The sequence below is a fragment of the Monodon monoceros genome, unplaced genomic scaffold (assembly GCF_005190385.1).
Source record: "Monodon monoceros isolate NGI ecotype Baffin Bay Population unplaced genomic scaffold, NGI_Narwhal_1 Super_Scaffold_4, whole genome shotgun sequence".
Lineage (NCBI taxonomy): Eukaryota > Metazoa > Chordata > Mammalia > Artiodactyla > Monodontidae > Monodon > Monodon monoceros.
Window position 1 is genome coordinate 57,312,327 of NW_021703781.1, and position 25,626 is coordinate 57,337,952.

Consider the following 25,626-nt stretch of genomic DNA (forward strand, 5'->3'; position numbering starts at 1 on the left):
TGCCTCGTCCTTCAAGGCTCAGCATGTTCTAATCCTGCCAGTCACAGCTGAGCTGTCTCAGGTCAGAGTGAGTGAAGGGTGCGGGGGAGGCTGGTTTTGAGGGACCAGGTCAACTTTCCCTGCCCTGGTGGCTGGCTCTGCAGCCGTGCATGCGCACAGAGGTGGCCCAGGTCCCGGCCCTGCCTGGACCCCCGCGGCCAGGTGGGAGTCGGACGGACCTAGCCGGAAAGAGCAGCTCTGCCCTAGCAAGCCCTGCTTTGGGCAGGTGTGGAAAGAATTACCCCATTCTTGCCAAAATCAAGTCTGCCTGAAAATAATTAGCTGGGGCTGAGAGAGATGAGGGGAGGGGAGAACTCATTCAGTTGTGTAAAATGGGAGGAGAAACAAGATAGAAAACTCCACTGGGGCTGATGGCCAGGGCCAGGACGGTCCCATCTCCAGGGGCCAAATCTTCAAAAATCCTGTTTAGGGAAGGCCAACTCTTCCAGTGACTGCCGCTGTCCGCCCCCCTGGGGCGGATGTCACTGACCACAGTAAATCTTGCGGCTAAGCCCAGATGTGACTGCAGAATCCTTGTCCACACATAGTGCACAAAGAGCTGACAGAGGAAGTGGAAAGTTGATGGCCAGCCCTCTGCATACACCATCTCATCCCATCCTTACAACAGCCCTAGGAGATGGCTGGCACTGTCCCCCTCTTATAAATAAGGAAACTGAGGCCTCTGGAGGGTAAGCAACCTGGCCAGGGGCTCGCTGTTTCTCAGGGTCAGAAACGGAGTATGAATCCATGCCTGGCAGGCCTGAAGCCCCATTCTTTGCACTGCATCCCACTGCCCCAGATGACAGTTCTTGGTTCTAGGGCTCTCGGTCTGCCACCTCTCACCCAAAGCCCCAGCACCCTGAGTGCACACCCACCCCCGTGGCAGTCTGGATGCCAGGAAACCTCACCTGGCGCCACAGACCCCCGCAGCACTGAGCCTCTTTGAGCTTCAGCATAAGCCAGTCCCTGCCATTTACCACCCTCCTCCCCGGAGAAGATGCTCACTGGCCTGCCCTGTGCCCTCCCAGGTTCTGGCATCCACTGGGCACTCCCGGGCAAGGAAGGCAAAGCTGAAAGTCTTCCAGGCTCACATGGACAGCAGCCCTATTTCCCGCCCCTGGCAATGCCCCGGCTGGACACTCCCGCCAGCCAGTCTAAATGTTTATGTCTGCCAGTGCCGTGGCTGGGATGGATTTATTTAGCTTTAGAGTGCAGTGTGTTTTCGATTAAAAACTGTCCAGCTAGGCCCCAGGAAGGCTGGGTTCCCCAGGCTTCCCTCCCTGCCTCCAGCCCCACAAAGCTGGAAGCTCCAGCCTGGCCCTGGACCAACAGACTCTGCACTGAGACAGCCAATTAATGGGAGCTGCTACGGGGCACCCAGGAAAGGGAATGAGAAAGAGAGAAGAAACTGAGCACACATACCAAGCTGGACTCTCTGCGAGGTGGAGGCCTTGTCCTGAGGTTCGGGGAGCCTAGAAGAAGAAACAGGGCTTCAGAAATCACAGCCAGACACAGTGCCTTCCCTCCCTTCCCTGGGTGTGATCTCCTGATGCTGGGAAGTTCCCGCTCTTTTCCCACACTTATGAGGAACCCATGCTCTCGGTCACCACAGGCATGAGAGCTGGGCTTCTTCAGTGGAAGTGAGAGATCTTTAAGCTTCCTTAGCTGTGTTTCAAGGGGATCCGTGAACCCCCTAAAATGATGTGCACAATTTCAAAAGGTACAGACATAGGGGATTTTTTCAGGGGAAAGGGTAGATAGCTTTATCAGATTTCCAAATTTAGGAGAAGAGACCATGTCTGTTTTTTGCTCACTACCAAATCCTTGGAAGCTAGCACAGTGCTAGGCAAGAGGAAGTACCCCCAAAACAGCTCCCGACTGACTGCTCAGAAGGTTTCAGGCATAAAGCTAATGTAACCAAGTTCAGAACTAAACTAAAAAACAGCTCTCCTCCAGATTTTAAGAATGGCTGGACATAAACAGAAGCTGGTCTCATAATACAGAACAGTTTAACCCTCAACCGCAGGCATCCTTGCCCCAGAGATGCTAGAGATCTGGAGGGGCCGGCAGCTGGGTTTCTCCTGTACGAAAGGAGGCGATTCCGGAAGGATGCTGCTTAAAAGTGCTTGTGGAGGGAGGTACAGTCACCCTTCCGAGTGTCTTAGATTTCCGGTAGCTGGAGGAAGACGACAGGGAAGAAGGGGTAAGGCTCAGCAAGATGATCTACTGGCTGTCACTCACAGAGCAGCCTTGCATCGAGGGACCCATCTCACAGCCCAGGTGACTTATCTGCAGAGTGACCATTCATGATGCTACCAGCTTACATATGCATGCAATTTATCTTTGGTGGAGGAGTTGGAAGGAATTGCCTTGTCCATGCTTGTGATTAGCATAAGACAAGCTGGCAAAGCGAGCCTGGGGTCAGGGGTCAGCCTACATCTCAGGAACAGAATAATATGGGGATCATGCACACACCCCGCCCCCCCCCTTAGGCTTTCCTTGCACCTCGCGCCCCTTCTCTGAAGAGCTGTGCGGCAAGGACCCGGGGACCAGCGAGGCTCTTACTGATCTGGGCCCTCTGAGGGGCGATCCTGGCCACGGCTGGGGAGCCCTGGGCCGGCTTGGAGGCGGTCCTCTCGGGGACACCCAGGGCGCTGCCGTTGGAAGCATTGCAGAGGATGGGCAGGCTGATCTCCTTCTTGGTGACGGGGGCCTCTGGGCCCTCGCCTTCAGCCGGGGTGGTCTCCTTGTCCCCGGACGCCTTTTTGTTCAGCAGGTTGCTGATCTCCATGATGTTCCCGATGATCTCCACCGGGCCTGCCAGATTCTTCTTCCGCGCTGGCAGGTCATCCTTGGCTTTCTTCAGGTAGGATGCTGGTGCCCAGCCCTCTTTGCCCAGGTATCTGCAGGGAGGAGTGGGACATGGCATCATGAGGGCACCCTGTCCAGGCCCCAGTCTCCATCGGGCCTTGCCCAGCTGAGCTTTCTCTGCTGCGCTCTGTAAGACACTTGGCAAAGCCACTACTCTGGAGAGAACTGGAACGAGGGCCAGTGGAAAGACATCGGGAACACCACTTCTTCCTCTCTGTCTCCTAGTTCTTTGCCTGATCCCTCTTGGTGCGGGCTCTCATTGTTTGCAACGTCAGGCAAACGTGGGACATTGAGATGAGAAGATTCCTCAGATTTGGGGTTGCCTAAAAGGTAGACTTTGCAATGGCCTACAAGCTCACCACAGCAGAGGGCAATTCTAGAGATAAGAAATGAGAAGGTGTATAGAGTTAAATGCCCACTCAGAAAGGGAAGTATGATCAGAGAGGTGAAGAGGAAGCATAGGTGAGAGTTAGGAAACCCGAGTTCTGGCCTATGGTACTTCGGACAAGTCCCTACCCTGGAGTTCAATATTTTCTCTTCTGCAAAATGCTGGGATAGAGTAGCTGTAAACGTTTATCCAGAAGGATAGACATATTGAGGCCAACTAGGAAGACGTGTATAAAGAGTGAGTGACCAAGTGGGAGAAGTATCGGCACCACTGCAGGAGGAGCAGACGGATCAAGTTCACAGAACAAGTCCACAGACGGACCAACGCTAAAGGTGACGTTTCAAAGCAGTGGGGTAAGAATGGATTATTCAGTGAGTGATCTGGGGATGACTGATGATCCAGTTAGGAAAAACAAGTGAGACTCTGGCCTTACAACCGTATGGCAAACTTAAAAATGCAAGTCGTGAATATTTGCTTAATCTTGGGGGCTGAGAAAATCTTTCTAAGTGGAACTCCAAAAGCAGAAACCATAAATGAAACGACTAAATAAAGCACATGACTGGATAAAAATTAAAGCCTTTGGTATGGCAAAACAGAAACAAAATGAAACAAAACAAAACGAAACAAAACCCAAAACCCGTAAACAGAGCAAAAGGCAAATGACAGGGCTGACTTAATTTCAGGGGATTTGCTGACTTCTGAAAACAAGTTTTTCCCTTTTTCCCTCATGGTGTTGAGCTCCTACCCAAACCCACTGAGAACTTACTTCCTGGTCCAGCAATTCCTGGCCAATGCCCTGCAGTCTGGGGTGCAATGTCCCCGCCTGCTCCCTGGGACACATCTGGCTCCCTGGAATGGCTCCTCCATGCCAGATGTCTGATAATCCCCGGCCCCCCTGCCTCCCTGATCTGACCTTGTTCTTGGGGGCTCATTAGGTAGGAGGAAAGGAAATGTGAAAGTTCAAGTTTCTAACGTGTTTGAGCTTTGCTGGAAAGTTCAGGTAGGAGGTGGCTTCCTATGTTCACGTCACGTGACTGTGCAGGCAGGCTGACCCAAGCTCAGCCGTCTATCCCCGTTTTGGGGCTTGGAAGGCAGACATCAGTGAACAAACAGATGGAAGTCAGGGAGCTGGCAGACAGAAGCACAGAATTTCAGGGCTGGATGGAAGCAACTAGTAAAGATACCTAATCTTACATATACCGACAACCAAGGCTCAGAAAAGCAAAGCAAGTAGCAGAGGGTCACACGGCTAGCTTTTGGCAGCATCTGGCCCAGAACTTGGTGCCCTTCATCTTGTAAGAAAGATGAGGAACCTGCCAGCCACTGGGGGCACCTGTGCGGAGATGGGGCGCGAGGTCTCCTGGGAGTGATGGTCAGGACTGTGCACTGTCCTGAGGGCTCCCATTCTAAACCCTGATGTGCTCCTTCCGTGTTACATGGATAAAATTAGATTCCAGGCAGGGAGATGCAAGTGAATCAGGAGAGGCTGTGTGTGTTTGGGTCCAACTCTGCTCACATCTGCTTTCCAGCTCTGGAGCACGGAATGACTCCAGAGGGAAGCAAACTGGGAAAGGAGGATGGGGAGAGAGGGAGGGCGCGCGCGCGCGTGTGTGTGTGTGTGTGTGTGTGTGTGTTTGGGGGGGGGGGGGGGGGGGGGGGGGGGGGGGGGTGGAGAAGAAAGACAGGAAGTAAGGATCAACACAGAGCCTGGGATGCTGGGAAAAGGCATATTTAACGGGGTGTCTGGCAGCCTTCTTAAGGTGGAACCTCTTCAGCAGGGTTTTCTCGGTTGCAGCTCCCACTGGCTGAATGGCCAGGCCATGGGGACAAGAGCTGACTAGATGGAACTAACTCAGAGTGATTTTATTGGTTATTTTAGAAAACTAAAACACCCAGCAGCCTTGTAGAAAACCTCTGGGTGAGTGGTTTAGGTTAGCAGCCTGCCAGAATGTTCACTGGCCTTCCCACGCAGACTCGTGGTGGCTGGATTGTGGGCTTGGCTCTAGTTTCCATTGTTTAGAGAACATCAAAGCCTAGGGGCAGTGGATTTGGGCAAACACGCCCAGGCACACACAGTCCTGTCCCACCTAACGGGACAGAAAGGGACACCTCAGCCCGCTGACTGGTGTGCACAGGGCCGGGGGCAGGGGCGCTATGTCCTGGCAGGTCACTCTAAGGTTCAATCCCATGTGGCCAACGACCTTCATCCTACCCGTCAGCACAGACCAATCTGAACACCTTGCGGCATGCTGTGTTCTGAGCAACTGTCTTGTGAGTGCCCCCGCCGCCTCGGCCATCTGTGCCCTCGGTGGGGGACAGCTCAGAACACACATCCTACCCACAGTGGGTCTGGGGTTCCCAGGTGTGGTGGGCTGGAGAGGCGGTCCCCAGAGCCCATGACGGGGACTCCCTCTGTCATCCGGCTTACAGGCAGAGAAGAGAAACTGGGTAAAATCATCACAGCGGAGCTGCTTCTAAAGGACCCAGGAACACTTCCTGGAAACAAGCCCCTCCTTGTGGGGGGTGCTAGCTGGCCTGGGAGCCCCAGGGCAGAGGGGCCTGGGGGGCAGGACCTGGTAGGGGAGAGGTGAGTGAAACCCACAGGGTTTAGTTTGCTTCCAGGAGTGTCAGGAAGCTGCCCACTCCCCTACTCACACCCCCGAATGGGTTTCTCAGCTGGGAAGTGTGATTAGGCCCAAGGAGAGTGAAGGGCAGAGCAAGAGGCCTCTGAACTAGGCCTGTGCTCAGGCCTCACTTCCGCCCCAGCTCTCTCAACCACGGAAGCCAGCCCTGCGGAGCGGAACAGCCCGGGCCCGAGCCTGCATCTGTGGGCAGCAGGGGCTGCCTGCTGGGACCTCGGCAACGCCCGTGGACGCCAGCACTGCAGGCGGCCTGAGCTGCAGAGCACGCCAAGCAGCCAAGGTCGGACACAGAAAACCAAATTCAGATGTGCTGGACCCTCTTGGCGGCTGCATGGGAAGGGATTGCACCACTGCCTGCAAGCCGAGCCGGGGCCCCTGTGCCCCGCTGGCTGTGGCTCAGGCTCCGCTTTATGTGTCCCGGGAGGGTATGTGCAAGATGAGCACTCTCTGTTACGGCCACTCAGCCTCGCGGTACTGAAGCAGTCAAGCCAGGCTGTGGGTGCAAAGCTGCTGTCAGGATTTACCTGCCAGCTGGTGCCCTCAGCCACTCTGCTGCCCAGGGCCAGCCTGGGGGCCAGGGTGGCAGAGAGGCACCTTGCTCCTCTGCTGGGGCTCTTACCTGATGTACCACCAGCCCTCCAGATTCTTCCGGATCACCTCCACGGTGACGCCCTTCTCAAAGCCAATCTCGTCCTTGCTTTGGCTGGTGTAAGGCTGCACAGTGACATACTTCTCCTCTGTGGGCGGTGGGTGAAGCAAGAAAGCACAACTATTTGAGGATGGGGTACAGGTCCTTTGTCCGGCCTCCTTCTCCCCCTGGCCTGGCCTCACTTAGTTGGTGGCCAAGGTGTACTGCATCAACCTCTGGCTTTTCCAGGAAAGGGAAGAGAAGGGATCAGGCCTCACAGCTGTGCCCTGCATGTGCCAAAGCTGGCCAGGGCCCCAGGTGGCCTTGCAAGCCCCAGCATAGAGCTGGCTCTCCCAGCCTCCCAGTCCCATAACTGCAGACAGGCTGCCGGGGCCTGGAGTCCTCAGGGTCCCAGAAACTCCGTGGGCTGAGGGCAGGGCCATGAGGAACCTGGCTCTCCTGGGGCCCGAGTCAGGGAGTCTGAGAACAAACCCAGGTGTCCCCTCAATGCCTGGAGGCCTCAAGGCAAGCCCTCTCCTTCCTGAACATGCCATGCGTCCATCTATGCCCCAGACCTGCTCTCTCAGCCTGTCTCCCACCTCAAACCCTTAAACCCCTCCTCTGCCCAACCTTCTGACAGCTCCAGGGACACCTCAGCCTCCCCTGACCACTCATCTGATCGCCTGATCACATAACTTCCCCGAGAGGATGCTATGGGCATGGTTATGTGCCCTGTTAAGGGTCCAGGGGCAAAACAGTGCGGCACAATCAGGCGGGAGCCCTGGGGGCGCTGAGTTGACCACACAGCTCGGTGGAGCCCCTCTGGGAGCTGCCTGCTCTGGTCTCACAGTAGGATTGCATGCCCTCTTCTGGGCTCCCCAGGCACTGGGAGAGAGGCACCGTGGGGGAGCTGAACAGGAGCGTGGGGGGCAAGTGTGGGGAGGCTGGGAAGTTTGTGTCTTCCTGGATTCCTTGGGCCTCTCTCCTGGCAGGGACCCTGTGCCTCCACGGGAGTCCCTGCTCAGGCCTCCTGTCTGCTGGGGACCGGCAGACCCACAGCTGGCCGGCCACAGACACCCTGCCTCCTGGGAGGAGAGTCTCCCCAGAGGAATGGCTTGGGGGGGAACACCCAGCCCCATCCATCCCCTCAGCGGAGGATGGGCGGCAGAGATTGGCACACCCTCTGGGAGGGTCACCCTGAACCTGTGCTGTCCTCTCCGACCTGGATTCTCCCTGGGGGCTGAGACAGTGCCTGGCACACAGGAGGCGCTGCAAAGGGACTATGGAGTACATTGATGAGGACAAAGGTGTGTTGAGCCGGGGCACCGAGTGGGAGACTCTCTGAGCTCAAAATAGCAGGCTGCTGGCACAGAACAGCTGGCTCGGAGACGGGCGCTCCCCACCCCCTCAGCTGGACCCTGCCCGGCAGCCTGCCCGAGCCTCTGGCAGTAGTGGGGGAGAGGGCAGCTGCCACCCTAAGCCCCTGCTCAGGAGGGCCATCTGTTCATTCTTCCCTAGATTATCAGGGTCCCGTCTGCGGCCCTTTGCCGGGCGGAGATAGCAGCTCCCTCTGGGATGGAGGCAGCTGCCCTGCCAGGCCGCAAGGACAGAGCTGGCAGGCCGCTGGCCGAATCTGAAAGGCTGCCAAAGGGCAAAAGGTAGGTGATGCCCCACGGGAGCCTCCACAGCTCAGCACGCTCTGCTCAAATGCAAGCCTTTCTCGGCGTCAACTCGCTCCTGGAAGCTTTCAGATTCCAATCCAGCCATGCTGGGGCGAGCCGCCAAGACCGCCTGAGAACCTGGCCCTGCCAGATTCTGACTCGGGCCTTTGAGAAGGTCCGTGTTTTATAGTCCAGCCCCCTGCGCTCCCGCCTATTCCTGGTCTCGCTCCATTTTCCAGTGGGACACCGTAAATCCTGGCCCGGGCGGTGGCCGGAGCGGCAGCGCCGGGCCCCAGGGCCCCAGGGCCCCAGGGTTCTGAGGCTCGGGTGAGCCGAGGCCTGGGCTCCACATTTTGCCTTTGCTCAGTTGGGCTATTTTTAAAAGCCTGTGGTTCGTGCAGGAAGCCATCATTAAAGTTTCCCTAGGCAAAGTCACTTTTGCAGAGAAAAATTACAGCCTATCTCTTGGGCAGATCAGAGGAGCCCTTCTCTGCCCCACGGCAGAGGACAGGGCCTAGACTGCTTCATGGGGGCCCGGCCCCAGCACCAGCCTCCCCAGTCCCCAGTGTGTGTGCTGAGGACAGAGCCCCGAGGGCCATGTAAGCATCCTGCTTTCCCCTGCCCCTCCTGGTGGGCAGAACCAGGGGCGTCCGTCTTACTCAGGAAAGCTGAGCTGCTCCTGCACAAAGCCCTCTTCATGGTGGCCCTGGGGCTGATGGGAACACAGATGTCTGGGAGTTTACGCTCCCAGGAAGAGAGCTGGCTGGCTTGGAGGCTCGTCCTACCCTGGCACTGTAGCCTCCAGGAGGTGAGAATTCAGAGCCCTGGTCCCAGGCAGGGCAACTCCTCCAATTGGTCTGTTTGGGGGCTCGGTTTTCCGCCACGTTTGGCTTGGATGACGAAGGTGTGGGTTACCTCTGTGTGGCCACGTGCCCTGTGGGTCTCAGCTCCCTCCTCACAGGTTTCCCTGGGGGAAAGCAGAGGCAGTCCCTCCACTGAACAGGGGCCACAAACCCCACCTTAGGGGGCCAGACAGGAGGATGCCCAGACTGAAAGAAATGACCTTGGTGCGGGGGAGGGAGCTGAGTCATTTGCGTTGCTTGGGGTCTCTAGAAGAGATGCCCCTTAGGAATCAAGTTGAGGGAAGAGGCCTAGGAGCTCTGGGGGGCACCTCTGGGCTTCTGGGAGGCGCTGATGCCATGGTCACTCCGATATACCCTCGGAGGATGGTTGCCACCTCACCCCAGGGAGGGCTGGCCAGGCCGCCCACGGGGTGGGTAGGTGGCCGGGCCTGTTCTGGTTTTGGAAGCAGGGGCTGGAGAGCCCTGCAGTTTCCAAACCACAGACGCCTCCCCTTTCCAAACACTTTCCCCTCCGTCAGCAGTCTCCCTGGCTCCCCTCCCAGTCCCTACAACTTACCCAACCCCGATGCAAGAGGCTTTTTGATTCCAGAGGCCTGGTTGGCTCTGGGACTGGGGGAGTGGAGGCCCCAGGGAAGCACTGCTTTTCTCTTGTCTAGTTATATACGACCCACTGCCTGTTCCCCCCTCGTCAGCTCGGCTGTTTGCAGCGAAGTTTCTCCCAGCCAACTTCCTGCAAGTTTTTCTTGGCTGCCTGATTTAACTTAGCCCTAATTTAACTTAGGGCTAAGACTGGGAAATGATGCTGTTTAGGTCTCTTATTCAAGAGAGAGACGTCGTGGGCCTGCATTTGCTCACATATTTACATATTTACATACGTGTGGCTGGCCACAGAATTATGCATTTAGTTGGGTATCTGTGTCTACTTACATCATGTTACGTTTAGAATTGTAAATACTGTTGCCGATATACACGTGGCGCATACGAAGCTATGCGTGTACTTGGGGGGAGGCTGCAGAGGTGCACCTACGATGTGGCTGTGTGGATAATGCATCTGTGACTGTGTAAATAGTGCAGACGTGGAATGGTCTACGTGAGGGTGCATAAGTGTGTACTGTGAGTGGCTGTGTGCACGGGACCGCAGACGTGCGGCTGTGTAGGGCCTGGATGGGACAGTGTACTGTGGCCACGCCCGTGGCTCTCGGGGTTGTGTGCCGGCGGTCATGCTTCACCGATTGAAGCGTCCGAGAGGCCATGTGGTTGTGGAGACAGAGGTGTGTTTGGGGTTCAGTGTGTGATGGTGTTTGGAGCAGATGTGGGAGGGGATGGGGACAGGCCAAACCTTCCACCCTGCTCTTTTTCCAGGCCAGTGTCCCACTGTCCTTTGCTGCCAAGGCTCAGGGCTGCGTCCCCGCCTGGCCCCCCAGCTGTGCTGCCTCACCCATCCTACCTCTAGGGTGCCTTTGCTTCACATTCAGCCTGTTCTCTCTGCTTCCACGACTTGGCCCCCTGTCCTGCGCCAGCACCCAGGGTCCAACCCACACTCCACCCTCGGGACAAGCCGGGCCCCTCGCAGCCAATGCTCTGAGGCCGATGCTGAGCCAGCCACGGGCGCTGGCCACCCGAGTCCAGGCTTGCTGCTGCCTGGGGCTTGGGGCAGACACCAAAACAGGGTGTCCCAGTCGTTCAGGAACAAGCTTTGGGGGTAGGGTGCGAGTCATGGGGCATCCCTGCTAATTCTGGAAAAGCCAATGCTTATGACACCCTTCCAGCTGTGCCGTCACCGTCCGGAACACATACCCTCCACTCTCCTTGAGGCAGGAGAAATGGGCCACCCACTGGCCTTGGGGCTCTGGAGGTGTTTAGAGGTTTGTTCAGAGGCCTGCCCCTAATTTCCCTGCCTCACAAGCTCTTGGATGTTGGAAAGGCCCTGGACTGGCAAACGTCTTGGTTCCTAATCAGTGTGTATGGCAGGCCAGGGGCTTCCCTGGAAGAGTCTTGATCAGGCTCAAATCCCAACAGCTAGTGCTGGGGCTGCTGGAGCCCCCAGCTGGACCTGACCCCACCATCAGAACTTGTTGAGGCTGTGCCCTGGGGCCTGGCTGTGTCTGGATTTTGCTCCTTCTCTAGTTTCCCTGGAGCTGGCTGAATGAGGAGATTGTGAGCTGCTCCTTCTTCCTACTCTGTCCCTAAGTAATTGCTAGAAAAGCTCTGGCCAAGGGAACCCTTTCTCAGAGGAGGGAGGCAATGAAGGGCAGGGGTGAGGGGACGGCCCAGGCAGAGACCCAAAACACGCTCAGTTCTCTCAATCTGAAGCTTCAGGGTAAATGTGGCCTTTCTTAGAGTCCAGCTGCCCCCATAATCCTGTCCTAAGTCCCATGACCCCTGCCCCCAGGACGCTGGCCAAAGACAGAGCTGCCCCCATTGTCACCCCGATTCCCAAGCGGCCCCTGCGCCCCCCTCCCGCCTCCCCCCCCCACCAGCTAGAGTAGGTGAGAGGAAAGTCTGTCTGGTGAATCTGGGTAAGGAGGCCACAGGGCAGAGAGAGGCAGAGCCCAGGAAAGAGGAGAAGTGTTAGTGAAAGAAAGAGAGGCAGCAGCTCTCGGTAAGGAGAAGCTGGCCCCCATCGTCACCTCGGCTGTGCTGCCTGTTGACCATCCCGCCCAGGGTCCACCGGCGATCCAGGCGCCGCAGATGGGCCTTGCGTCTCTTGGACACTGGTGTGGGAGATGGCGATGGAACACGCGGCCGACGGGAACCGGCGGAGAGAATGGACATGAGGATGAGATGGGATGGGTGGGGAAGGGATGGAGGGAGGGAAGGTTGGCATCCCCAGGTCTTCACCGCCTGGACTGAGCCCCGGTGGCACATGCCTGCTGCAGGGGCGCGGATCTGACCAGTGGCGGCGCTGGCAGGTGGGGAATAACTCAACCAAAGCCAAATTGCATGGGTTATGCCCCCGAGCCTGGGAGGGGCTAGGAATTTAGAATCCCAGCACCTGAGAGGGGAGGAGGAGCCCTGGCTCCAGCCCAGTGCAAGGATGCCCCTTGGTTGCGGCCCTAGGGGGAGGACATGGCTCCCACCATCGCTGGGCAGTGATGGTTCCCAGGAGGGTGTGCCCCACTCTCCACCAGGGCTCACATCCACCTGTTCCCCTGCCCCCACTGACTCAGCAAGTCCTGCTTGTGAACCTGCCACCACGAGCCAGGCACTGCGGGTGGAAGAATAAATGTGCCCAGCAGAGACTTGGGGTCTCTTCCTTGGGGGGCTTATAACTCTCACCATCCTGGGTTGGTTTATGTCTTTGCTTTTTCAGTCACCCCCCAATGGATCAAGTCTGTTGAGGGCTAAAACTCTGCATCTCTGCGTCCCCAGGGCCTGGCACGGGGCCTGGCACGGGGCCGATCCTTCAGAAATGTTGCCGAGTGAAGCACACACAGTAGGATGCCACAGGCCTTGCTCTGTTCCTTCCCCACATGCTACCCACTGGATTTCTGACAACGGAGGACCTGCCTCCCAGCTTTTCACTGCTCCACACTCCTTTCATCTGCACAGGTCCTCTGGCTGCTATGGACCAGCTCCACATGCCCCCCACCTTCCTATGGGACGCCCAGGTGCATCAGGGGCCCCCACCTCCTGGCACTGCAGAAGGAGGGTACCAGGCTGCCCAGGTCTGGGGGAGGAGGCCAGCACTTAAGAGTCAAACTGTCCAGACACAACTGAGCCACATCCTACCAGGACCTCCTGGGCAGTACTTATTTTTCCAGAGGGAGAAGAGTAGCCTGTTTGACCTGCTTCTTGTAAGCAGGAGGCCTGGACAAAAGGTTAGGGGTATGGATTCAATCCAGGCTGCACTGCCAGGTTACTGTGTCACCCTGGCAGGCTGCCATCCCTCCCTAAACCTCTGCTTCCTCATCTGTCTTTGGGGTTGACACCACCTGCCCTGGCGTGAAATAAGACAGGGACTGGACGGGCTCTGTAGAATGGAGATGAGGTCCTGTGTGAGGTCAGACCGGGAGGAACCTGGACAGCTGACCTCCTGGGGGTGTGTCCACCTGGTTTCTCTGTGGCCAGAGGAGCTTCACTTCAGCCGATGCCCAGCCTGGGGCCACCCTAGCAGTAAGTGACATTTACCCGGTTTAAACCAGGTACCGAGACCATCTCACTGGAGCCTCACAAAAGCCCCACGTAGCTGGCACTCTCCCCATTCTAGAAATGGGAGGCCAGAGGCACAGGGATGTTCAGGAACCCTCTGAGTCACACACCTGAGCGTCAAGGCAGCACGCAAACCCACGCAGTCTGGCTCTGGAGCCTGGACTCTAGACCCTGCGCCTTTTAGGCACCAACAGTGGAGAATGCCTGGACCCTGGGGCCAATGCCAGCCCAGGGAGAAAGGCAGGTCATTGCTGGTGGCTGCAGGGCGCAGGCAGAGACCCAGGTTCGGGGCTTGGCTCTGCCACTAACTGATCCTCCAGGCCTCCGCTTCCTCACCTGAGGCGATGTGCCTCACGGAAGCACCCTGCCAACGTCGGGCCTGGGCCCTTCTCATCAGCGGTGGACAGGAGGGTCTCAGCCCCCACCTCGGCCCTCCTGCCCCCACTGAAACGCTTCTGTGTTCTCCACAGCACACCTGGCTTCAGGAGAAACACGAACATGTACCAGAACATCTGCTGACAGAAATAAACCGAAACAGCCTCTTTTCTTTCTGAAGCGATGGAGCATGAGCTGTTAGGGAAGCTCTGACGGGACGAAGGCTTCCAATTCCTGCCTGTAGAGCTCAGGGGACCTGCAATGGGACGGCAACAGGGCTGGGGTAGGGATGGCCGAGACGGGGCCAGGGTGGGCTGATCTCTTAGCCACATGGCTGCCAGTGCAGGGACTGGCGGACACACCACAGCTGTTGGGCCTTGGGCTGGGGTACTGAGTCCTGAGTCCTTCCGTTCAGCTGTGGGGAGATGCCCACGATGTGATGATGGAACTCACAGCTGCCCAAATGTTGCCAGGGGTGCTGGCACACAGGTCCTATCAAAGTGTGCAGAGGAACCGATCATCAGGAGGTTCACCCTGAGCACACACGCGCACGCGCACATACGCACCCGCCCCCGCCCCCGCTTGAAGGCGGAACCTCCACTGGCTGCCTGGTTCTTCCTCCACCGAGGTCAAACTTCTCTATAACCTGTTACTGCTTGTTCTGTGCAAAGCACCCAATCTCTCTTCAAACCAGCCTGGCGGCGTCACTGCCCACGCACCTCTCAGGCTCCTTCCTACCCACTTGGTGTCCTGGTCCTCCAGCATCTACCTGACGTCTCCACTCTGACTCTCTTGGCGTCATCTTTTCAGGTGGGGCTCCAATTCCACACACACAGACACACATACACCCTCCTAGAATTGCTCACGAGAAAATGCTTCACGGAGGCGCATGCGGCACAGTGGGAAGACCACTGGCGGAGGAGGCTGACCAGGGCTCAAGCCTTATGAGGACAAATACATATCTGCATCTGGAAAATGGAGATGGTGACAGAGCCTTCCCAGGGTGGTGAGGGCATTTCAAGTACCAGGGCAGACACCTAGGAGTGAGTGAGACCTCAGTACACTCTAGGGATTGTTATTTCTGAAAAGCCCTGGGATACCCCCCAGAATGTGGAACTGGATAGGAGGTGAGGCCTGGTGACTGCAGGCAAAACAGACCGGACCCAGCTCAGGGGCTACGACCCTGCACCGCTGCAGAGGTGCGAGGGAACCAGAGATGAGATGGGGGACAGGCTCAGCCCCTGGGCTCGGGGAGCAGCCAGGAAAGGCCGAGTACCTGGCCTGAACATGCCAGCCTTTCTCAATGGGGCCTGGTCTCTGGAAACCTGTCACAAGGCAGACATGCACTGCAGGGGCTGCAGTACTGGTCAAGGGACTGAAATACAGCATTTACATGGGAGGAAGGGTGGGGCTCCGACTGCCTGCCCAGTAACCGGCCTTTGGGGGAAGGATGAAGACGGAGCTGGGGCTTTGGCAGGCTGCTTGTTCTGGCCTGGGCAGTGTGGAATGGGGGGTGGGGCAGGGGCAGGCCTGGAGGCGGCCTGAGCCCCGGGTGGCAGGCACGCATTCCCCTGGCTCTCAGATGTGCCCATTTGGACGGTCCCCACTGACCGTTAGGGCAAGCGTTCCCGCTGCCAGAATAAGGGAGGCTTGGAAGTGACTAGGAGCAGGCAGCCGGGAACAGGGTGGCTCAGACTCGCTGGGCTCTGGCAGCCCGCTCTGGGGAATACCCAAGTCCACGGATACGCTGGGCAGGCCAGTGCTGGCTGGGGTTGGGAGGAGGGGCAGGCTCCTTGAAATGCATTGGAGAAAACCCCAGAAAAACCTCACCAAGTCAGAGCTAATGAGAGAGGCTGACGGTACAGGGGCTGGAGCCATCCCTGGGTTCCTGCAACACTGAGAAATGATTCACAGACCTGCCCTCCACATCTGCACCCCTGACCGGGATAACAGGCACCTGGAAGAGAGGCCTCTGAACAGACTGTGCACGGCAGGAAGTTGTGTGCACACAGTCCCTTTGGGGTCGTCCCTGTCGCAGAGAGCACAGTGTGGGGTGAGGGGGGCAAAGGTGGATCTCTCTGGGGACCCCCAGAGGAAGCCAAGCCTGCTGGTGGGGAGAGGGACCAGCCCTAAGACCGTTCTCCCCAATCTCTGCCCCAAAGTTGCCAAAGCCTGAGATCCACACCCCACGGGAATCTCCCCTCTAATTTTAGCCCCATGTGGGACCAGTAAGGACAGACCTGGCATAGGAGGTGAGCTTGTGGGTTGGCCTCAGTGACACGGGATCCTGGGAGAAGCAGGGGGGGAAACATGATCCATATCGTTTTAGAGCTTCTGATGGTTTTAGGGAGAAGGGTGGGAAAGCTGCATCATCTCCCCGACCCCTTGAACCCGTAGGAGCTTACCTTCCCCAGTCTTGGAGGTGTTGATATCTGAGTCGTCCCGAGTACCATTCTGGGCCTCCAGGTAGGTGGCAGGGACCCAGCCCTGTTCCTCAGAGGTGCTCACGAACCACCAGCCTGCAGTGGGGACAGGAGAGCAGCCATGAGAGCCCAGCAGATGGCAGAGGTGGATGGGGCCAGGACGAGGAGGGAAGGAGCAGCGTGGAGGGTAGGGCGCAGAGCCACACGGCCTGGGTGCCTGGCAAGCGTCTTGCCCACGTCCAGGCTCCTCGCTGAGAAAGAAGAAACCAACACGCTCCCTGAGAAGAGGGCCTGATGGATCACAATCCACGCACACAGACATTTGATAACAAAAAAAACGGAAAATGAAATCGACACAATGATATGCCCAACACGTGAAAGTTACCTTGCAGGAAAGGTCAAGGGAGCTCTGACCAAACACAGAGATGGTGTAGGGTCTTTCAAGCCCACTAGGACCACCGGTGTGACCTGGAGTTGGACCACTTTCTCTGCTTTTAAAGGCACTGGGGGGTAAAGGCCTCACAGATACGTTCTAATGGTCACTGCTCCTGCTTCCCACCTCTGGTCAGTGGTATTTTCACATCAGTGCTACTCACAGCTGCCCTTCGGTATGTTGACAACTCAATCACAGTAAGTGGGCACTGCACCCTTGAGTGACCCTTGAGGGTTGTGGCCAAGTGATAACGCCTCATTCATTTTCTTTCCCCTTTGCTGGCTCGTTCATTCATCATTCAAACAAACGCTGAGCAAAGTACTCCAAACTTGGTGGCTCCAGTTCTCTTTTCTGTCCATGACAGAGCTCAGCATTTCCAAACCTGGACTGTAGCCTGTCAGGAGACCCCAGGGTTCCTCCCTGGCCAGCACTGAGGCCCCATCACCACGTGGCCACAGCAGTGAGTGGCTGCCCGAGGAGGGGCACAAGGGGACCTCCAGGTGCTCCCAGCTGGGCTTAGCCCTGGGAGGTGGTGGAGGCTGCCTGGGGGCTGCTGTGACAGCAATGGAGAGGGACGGAGGACAAAAGTCCCACCACTGCACAGGACCTCCGCACCCAGGGTCAGCACCTAGGTCTTCAGCTTCTGATGCCCCACGTCACAGGCCTGGGAGAGCAAACAGCCTGTGGTCTAGTCTTTTTTTTTTTTTTTTTTTTTTTTTTTGGTTCGCGGGCCTCTCACTGTTGTGGCCTCTCCCCTTGTGGAGCACAGGCTCCAGACGCACAGGCTCAGCGGCCATGGCTCACGGGCCCAGCCACTCCACGGCACGCGGGATCTTCCTGGACCGGGGCACGAACCCGTGTCCCCTGCATCGGCAGGCGGACTCTCAACCACTGCGCCACCAGGGAAGCCCTGTGGTCTAGTCTTGAATGCCCACTGCACCCCACCCTTTCCAGGAAGTTCCACAACACTCTGCGAGTAGCTCTGCAAAACCTATGAAACACCATGACAGCTGTGTGATACCATAATGTTGGATACATGTCCTTATACGTTTGTCCACACCCACAGAACGTCTAGCACCAAGAGCGAACCCTAATGTAAACTAGGGACTCTGGGTGACTAGGATGTGTCAATGCAGGTTCATCAGTTGTAACAAATGCACCGCTCTGGTGCAGGGGGTTGAGGATGGGGCAGGCTGTGCGTGCGTGGGGGCAGGTGTATATGAGACACCTCGGTACCTTCCACTCAATTTTCCTGGGAACTTAAACTGCTCTAAAAAAACCAAAGTCTTCAAAAAAAAAAGTTAAAGAGAAAGTCTCAGACGACAGTCTGGACTTCTGTGGTCCAGCCCTTGGCTGGGTCACTGCCCCTACGGAACCTGGGATAGATGCCTTCTTTCCCTCCCTCTGCCAGATTCAGGTCAATTCCCTTGTCCTTCCCCCAAGTGGGATGGGTGTGGGCCACCTTCACAACACCCACGGCCACGTGCACCCTCTGGGCCTACCTGCCTGGGGCAGCACCACCATCCTCCATGACGCCCAGGCCACAGCGGCACAGCTGCTCAGGACGCTGTGGCTGAGAGACTCCAAAGAAGCCAGAGGGGTCTCTGCCTGGGATGCCTTCTCCCCTTCTCGCAGGCTCTGGGGGAACGCTCTCAGGAACCCCAACAGTCTGTGCCAAGAGGCCCCGGGCCCAGTGTTCTTCCACAGAGCCCGACTGGAGGTCACGGGACAGAGCTCCCGACCTCGTAGAGGCTCCTGCCCTGCGGCCCTGCCTCCTAGGCCACAGGAGTCGTTCTGACTGGTCTGCCACTTCCCCGGACACTGTAATGGTTCAGGGGCTTTTCCAGGAACTGACATGGGTGCTCTGGCGACCTGAACCCTAAATCCCACGTTAACCAGGAATCGCAGGGGTGTGTGGGAAGAGACGTCCTGAGAGTTGAGTCAATAAAACAAAGTCAGGAGATGGAGAAAGTCAGTCTTGACCATCACTTGACCCTGGGACGCAGGTGTGCTAAAGCTAGACTGCCCTGTTGGACTTGCTAATTGCAGTGAGCCAGTGACCTTCCTGGGCTGTTCACCTGAGCCAGAGCGGGTTTCACTCTCTCACTAATGCCACCCGTACCCAGCAAGGTTCATAATCGAAGGTCCACCATCATGAGTCAAGTCTGGAGAACAAAACCCAAGCCCACTGGGCACCTGCCACCACAGATTTCGGCATGTAAGGATGAAGCCCTCTGAGCCACTCTGGGATAGCGGTCCCTCCCCGACCTCCCGCTCACAGGATAAGCTCCAAGAGCCCCAAAGAGCAGGCACCACAATTCCCAACTTGGAGTCACTTTTGGGAGGGTCTGGAAGGCTGAGGCTCTCAGATGCCTGCCCAGGTTCAGGTCCCAATGCCAAAAGCTCAAAGGTTTTGGTTACCACACCCTCCAGACCCTCCCCAAACTGTGTCCGGGGAGATGAAAGACCAGTTCCAGCCTCCAAAGCCAAGCCAAGTCCCAGTAGGCCAAGGAAGTGCCCCTGAAGGCCTAGTCTCAAAGGGAAGCTCTTCTTCCCAGGAGAGGGTTTCCCCAGGATGGGCCCAGGCTGGGGCCAGGGACCTTACCGTCATCAGACAGAACAGGGATGTGCCTGGAGAAACAGCGGAGCTTGGATGCATGTGTCTCGTGGAGGATTTGCCAAGATCTCTCCCATGCCCAGCCCCTCTCAGCCTCTCTTTCTACACCAAGGTGTGTCCACCGCCAACTCCACCCTCTGAAACAACCTACTTGCTGTCTCAGTGGGAGCACAGTCTTTCCTTTCCTTGTGTGACCCCATGGTTTCCCAGGAAAGAAGGCGACTTGGTGATCTCCTGGATGGCTGGGCTGACTGTCTCCTAAGCCCTCTCTCTACTTCTGGAATCTGGGCTCCAAAGTCATCCTCAGCAGAGGTGAAGGAGGCGAGCCCCTCCATGGGTACCAGGAGGGCTTGCAGGGGATTTCTCCATCAGTCCCATCCAAGCTTGTCTGTGTCCTCACATGTGTGAAGCAAGCCCACCAGCCTGCTGACCTCTTGCTGTCCCCTCTCCTGACCTCTTCCCATGGCCATCTCCAGACCAGGGCCCTGCATGGACCTTTCTCCTTGGCTCCAAGGGCCTCATAATCCCAGGATTTAGGGCTCTTTTCTGCTGGTGGCATCGTTTCCCCTCCCTCCTAACTTCACCCTTTGGGAACCTTCCATGTACTTTCTGCTCTCTCCTTCCCCCCAGGAGCCAGAGATCGGTGATGGAGGGATGGATCCGGACTTGTCTGCGCAGAGAATCTCCCAGGGGCAGGGCAGGGCTGGCCCTCCTCCTACCTCTGTTGCATAGGCCTGGTGCTCAGGGTGAGCTGGGCAGGGACTTGCTGAGAGGCCCAGAGTGTGGCCGAGGTGCCCAATGGGCAGGGCGGCACGATGGTCTGTGCCTCACACCACCTGGGTGCCCCTTGGAGGTGCCAGGGCTGTCTCTGAGTCCTTCCCACCTCAAAATCTCTGTTGCACCACAAGTTTCTATGGAACGTGGGCCACATTACTGGCTGACCGTGATCATCGCACCCCAGGGCAGCAGCTTCGGATCCTATTCTCCTGCTGCACTCCCAAGACTTGGGGCTGAGACTCTCAACCATCCTCACGGCTTTGTGGACCTGCCGACCTTGCCCGAGAACACTGGCCTGGACTTCCACTCCAGCCCTGACACACGCAGAGCTGGGCTGTGTGGCTTCAAGTCTCAGGTCCCTCCTGCACCAGGCCCTGCAGAGAAGAGCTTGCCACTGGCTGGGCTGTAGGCACCTCCGCAAAGCAAAGGTGGACAGGCTTAGTCACCGCCCAGGCAGGCGTGGCTGAACAGGGGCAGAGGTGCCCACCTAGCTACACGCAGACCTCCTGGGAGCCCTGGCGTGAGTCACACAATTGGGCCTCTGGGGGAGGCTCCCGGGGCCTGCACCCACCCACAGCTGCTGACAGGCCTCTCCCAGATGCCAGCAGCTCAGACGTCAAATGCTGCAACTGGGGCTCCTGACCAAGGTCACTGCTGCTCCACCAAGGAGCAATTAGAGCCTGAACCACCGTGGGGGCAGCCCAGCTGGCCAAGAGGACTCAGGCGTCAGCCAGCCCTCGCGGCTCCCAGGCTCCCCTCCGGCACACACCGTGTCCTCATTCCTGCAGAGGCACACAGTGGGAGGTAGGTTCTGTGCAAACACACGTGCGTGGACGGCTGCCTGCGCACCTGGAACAGGTGTGTCTGTACATGCATCACGTGATGACGATTACAGTCAGACGCTGAGAAGAGCACTCTGTCAGGAGCTAACATTACACACGTTACCTGATTTCATCTTCAAGAACCTTACGTTTTACTATCGTCATCATCCCCACTTGACAGATGTGGAAACTGAGGCAGAATAGATCACAATTAGGAAGATGCAGAGCTGGACTCAAAACCAAGCAGTCCAGCTTCACGACCCATATTCTTAACCACCACAGAAGTGGAGTAGGTACACATCTGTGGTACGCAAGAGCGCAGAGGTGACTCCCTGAGAACGAGTGTCCCTGAATACTGGTGATTTATATATGTGCCACCTGTGAGTGGGTATGTCCACGTCGCTGAGTGTTTGCTTCCTGTGTGCACACCATGAGTCCAGTCGCAGGTTTGAGAGTCTATGTCTACAGGTGAGGATCCTCTGGAGGAAGAGGGTAATAATTAGGAATCTAGGGTCAGAAAGACTCAAATTCAGGTCCTGGCATGCAACTTCCTAGCTGTATGATTTGGGGAAAATTGCTAAACCTTTATGCGCCTCAGTCTCCCCTCTCTGATATGGGAGTAATAAATGGAGCCCACCTCCCAAGGTTGTTGAAATGAACAGATGAGACATAAGTAGCTTAGCTTGGGGCCTAGCACAGAGTAGGAGCTGAAAACCCTGAGCTCTGATCAGGGTGGTGGTGGGTATTTGGTATTCTAGACTAACAGAGCCAGCACCCATGGGTGGCCAGGTGGTGTGTGTGCCCAAGGAGTGTGTCAGGAGGTACTCAATACAGCTTGGTGAACTGACGTGTGTGTGTGTTTACTGATATCTATGGAATTTGGGGGCTGTCTTCTGGGGTTTCAGAAGAACAGAAGGCGCTATCTTTTGCAATATGGCTTGCTCTTTTCTCAGCTGATGCAATGCATGATAGCAAACACGGTGAGAAATGGGGCCAGGGGGAGATGTCCCTGGGGTTCTCCTCCTTGCCCTACATGTCTCAGGGCCCCCTCGGCCTGGCTCCGGTCCTTCAGCTCACAGCTGCCCAGCACAGAGGTCCTGCAGCCTCCTTTCTCCTTTAGGAAGCCCTCCCTGACTGACCCCCAAGTCCCAATAGCATCCAAAGCATCACCCCCACAATTCACAGCAGCTTGTGCACTCTGAGAATAAGTCTTGTTGGGACTCTAAGTATCTCATCTATTTTGTCTTTAAGGCAGAGCTGAGCTTGCAGCAAGCCGAACAGCAGATGAGGAAACTGAGGCACAGAACCTAAGTGCTGGAGCCAAAGATCTGACTCTGAATCCCATCTTTGCCACTTCCATGCTCTGTGGCCTCAAGAAAGTGACTTAACCTTTCTGAGCCTTGGTTTCTCCATCTGTAAAATGGTAAGACTACCACACAGGCTAGCGTGAGGATGAGATAAAGAACAACGCGTGGGGTCTGGCACATCAGCAGGCACCCATTAAATGGAAGCCATGAGCTTCACTGAACGAAGGACTAAAGCCACAGGACGTGGGAGGTAAGGTGGCCGGCACTCGTGGATGCCCAGGGACCGGCCTGAGCCACAACGTCTCACAACGTCTCATGTCCTCGGAAGATGGATCCAAACTCCAAGCTGGCCTCTGCTACCCTTCCTCTTCTATCCTCCTAGCCTCCGTTCTTGGGAAAGGAAATTCAGCAAGGTTTTACTAAAGCACCGAGCTTTGGGCTGACGAAGTGGCCACACCTGTGCCCAGCTGGGGGCAGTTGTTCCCCGACAGGCTGCAAGACTTGGCCTTTTCCCAAGAAGTCAACCCTGGTTCCCAGGCAAGAGGGGAGCAGGCTCTTTTGTGTTGTGGGGGAAGAGGACTTAGTGGAACAGGAGTTGGTGGGGAGCCCCCAGGGGGCCTGGGCTAGCTGGGAGGCCCCTTACACGCCCCGGCACCCCAGCCCGGCAGCCATGCTCTACCAGCGCCAGCCAGGCCACTGCTCAGGTAGGTCTTCCCAGCTGGAGTGCCTTATGCTGAGATGCCCCCCAGACGGGGCAAGAGAGGGCTACCACGTCCATTCTTTTGAATGGGAAACTGCAAGCTGATGTCCGGGAGCACTCAGATGCTGGACGTACAGGAGGAGGCTTCCTTCTGGCGGCCCCAGGCTAAGCCCCCGGACCCGGGACGGCGTCTGGGAGCTGAACTGGCCAAGTGCCCCAGAGCCGCCTCACGCTGGCCTCTCCCGTGAGGACCGCGTGTCCACAGTGCCAGAGAAGAACAGCATTCAGCGAGGCTGGCCTATAGGCCAGGGCCCAGCCCTCTCCAGGAGGCAAAGGCCCAGAAAGAACAGCAAGGTCACCTGTCACAGCATCCGACCGGCTCAGCGGGACGCACTAAAACCCACCTCACAGTGGCTCAGGGGCCGAGGGCGGAGAAGGCAGCACCGGGTGGCCTGGCCAGCACCTCCGGCTCAGGGCAGCGCTGGAGGACTCCGCACGCCAGGTGGGGCAGGGAGCCCCTCAGCCACAGCAGGCACAAGCTCGGGCCCAGAAGGCGGCTCCCCTCTGTGCAGGCTGAGCGTACTGCTTAGCTGCTGGGCCAGTTGCGAAGCCCTTTCAAACGGACTCTAACTGGGGTGGAAAGGGTGGAGCTAGAAAGAGAGTGAGGCACGGACACACACACACACACACACACACACACACAGACACAGACACACACACACACACACACACGCAGACAGACACACAGACACAGACACACACATGCGAGCGCGGAGGGAGTCAGAAATGGAGACAGACAGATGGAGGGGATGGGAGGACCTGGGAGAGGGACTGGGGGCCTTAGCCTCTCTAGAAGGGGGCTGAGCCTGGCCAAGGGTGGCAGGAAGTAATGGGCACTCCCAGGCCACTGCTGTCCCCAGGGTGACCAGGCCACAATGGCCTCCTTAATGAGAATGGATAATGAGCTCATTAGGGCCAGAGGAGGCCAGCTGCATGCGATCAGGATGTGAATAAAGTCCTCTGAGGTCACGGCTCCGAGTAGAACAAGACAGCTGGTGGGGGAGGGGGACCCCGCTCCTCCCTCTCCCTCTGAAACTCCCCCGGTCCTTCGAGGTGCCGTCCTCCATGAGGTCTCCCCAGCCTGCTCACCCCAGGATTCAGCCCGCAGGCACCTCTTAGCCCCTCTTCCAAGACAGACCTCAGTTTGGATCCTGGCTTCACCACGTACTCACTGGTGACTGGGAACAGGGCTGACCTCCTTATCACAAGAGTATGAGCCGGGGGCTTGCCTGGTGGCGCAGTGGTTGAGAATCTGCCTGCCGATTCAGGGGACACGGGTTCGAGCCCTGGTCCGGGAAGATCCCACGTGCCGCGGAGCAACTAAGCCCGTGAGCCACAACTACTGAGCCTGCGCGTCTGGAGCCTGTGCTCCGCAACAAGAAAGGCCGCGACAGTGAGAGGCCCGCGCACCACGATGAAGAGTGGCCCCCGCTCGCCGCAACTAGAGAAAGCCCTCGCACAGAAACGAAGACCCAACACAGCCAAAGTAATTAATTAATCAATTAATTAGAAAATAGTATGAGCTGCCCATAGGGTTGCCGTATCCTGTGGTGCACTTGGGCGGGTGTATTGAAGACACATGGCGTACTCAACAACCAACCTTCACTGCACCTGGCACGCACCAAGCCCTGTTCGAGGCATCGGGACGCTGCAGAAAACAACCCACAGTCAGGACGCAGGCTCTCCTCCTCTATCTCCCCCCGCACGGCACCCAAGATGGGCGCAGACACAACCTGTGCACTGGCGCTGGGGCCAGCGAGAAGGCTGGGCTGCCTCCCACTAGCCCTGGGCGCCCACCCAGAGGATATCAGGCAGGGTGAGACAGACTGGGCGGAGTTTGGAACACAGCAGCCTTGAGGTAACCTCCGAGCCTGCCTTTTCTTCCCCGCCTGGTCCTTCACATGGTCTAACCCAGAGTATGTGTGTGTGCAGTGCTACTGTATGCCCAGGCCTATGCGAGGGCTTCCGTGTGCAGGTGGGCAAGGGGTGAAGGAGCCAGGAGCAGAGGCACAGTCCCAGGCCTCGAATACCTGCCCCCATTCTCCATGTACGCTTGGCTCAGGCTTTGGCCCCTCCGTGAGAGTGAAATGTCCGAGCATTCTCGTGTCCTTTCCTTGGAGTGGTTTGGAAGAGGGGAGGAAGAATTTGGGGGCACCGAATGGTGGACGTAGGGGAGATGCTGAGGACGAAGGGGGCTGAAGGGGGCCTGGCTAGGCACATGTCACCAGCCCTGCTCACCTGGCCACACTACACCTGGCACAAGGCTGACCCTTAAGGGACGGCTTCTGCCCTGATCCCCCTCCCATAACCTTGGGGCAGATCTGAGGCTTCTACCTGAGAGCGGCCAGAGATGTGGGAAATGCAGGCTGTCCACGGCATGCTGTGCCTTTAAGAACAATGAAAGGAGGCCACCCTGGGCCAGGCCTCCCCTGGTCAGAAGGCTCTGTCACTGCGGCCTCTTGCCAAGACACACTCCAGCTCATAGCACGTGGCCTCTACAGTCCAAAGCAAACAGGAGCGGGTGACAGTCCCTCCTAGTCACCCGCCTCCTCGGAGAGGCTCCCCTAGTCCCTCCCAAAGTACCTCCACAGCCCCTGCCTTCCTGCCTGACCCATTCCTCTGGTCCCACCTCTGGCCCCTACCCTCCTCTCTGCTGCCCGCAGCCTCCCCTTCCCCCAGATGGGGCTCTCAGGCCACCAGGGCCCCAGAACCTTCCCATGGCGCCTGAGGCCTGAATTCCAAGACCATTAGCACAGGCTGTTACGTCACAGTTTGGAAGGCTCTGTAGATCTGTGGCAAGAAGACAGCAAGAACTGGGCCGCTGCCACTCCTCCCCCAACCCTGCTCCAGCCTGCCCACCGCACTGGAC

At 57.4% G+C, this 25,626-nt stretch overlaps 1 protein-coding gene across 3 annotated transcripts in view; it reads right to left on the bottom strand.

Moving 5' to 3' along the window:
* The window catches only part of SH3PXD2A (SH3 and PX domains 2A), a 232,854-nt gene that overhangs the window by 6,012 nt on the left and 201,216 nt on the right, over positions 1-25,626 (bottom strand). For all 3 annotated transcript variants that reach the window (XM_029244683.1, XM_029244684.1, XM_029244685.1), the window contains 5 exons: positions 16,025-16,138; positions 11,723-11,806; positions 6,560-6,677; positions 2,605-2,942; positions 1,462-1,511 (listed from right to left, as the gene is read on the bottom strand). In XM_029244683.1, coding sequence (XP_029100516.1) covers positions 1,462-1,511; positions 2,605-2,942; positions 6,560-6,677; positions 11,723-11,806; positions 16,025-16,138 — 704 coding nt within the window. The remainder of the gene's footprint in view (positions 1-1,461; positions 1,512-2,604; positions 2,943-6,559; positions 6,678-11,722; positions 11,807-16,024; positions 16,139-25,626) is intronic.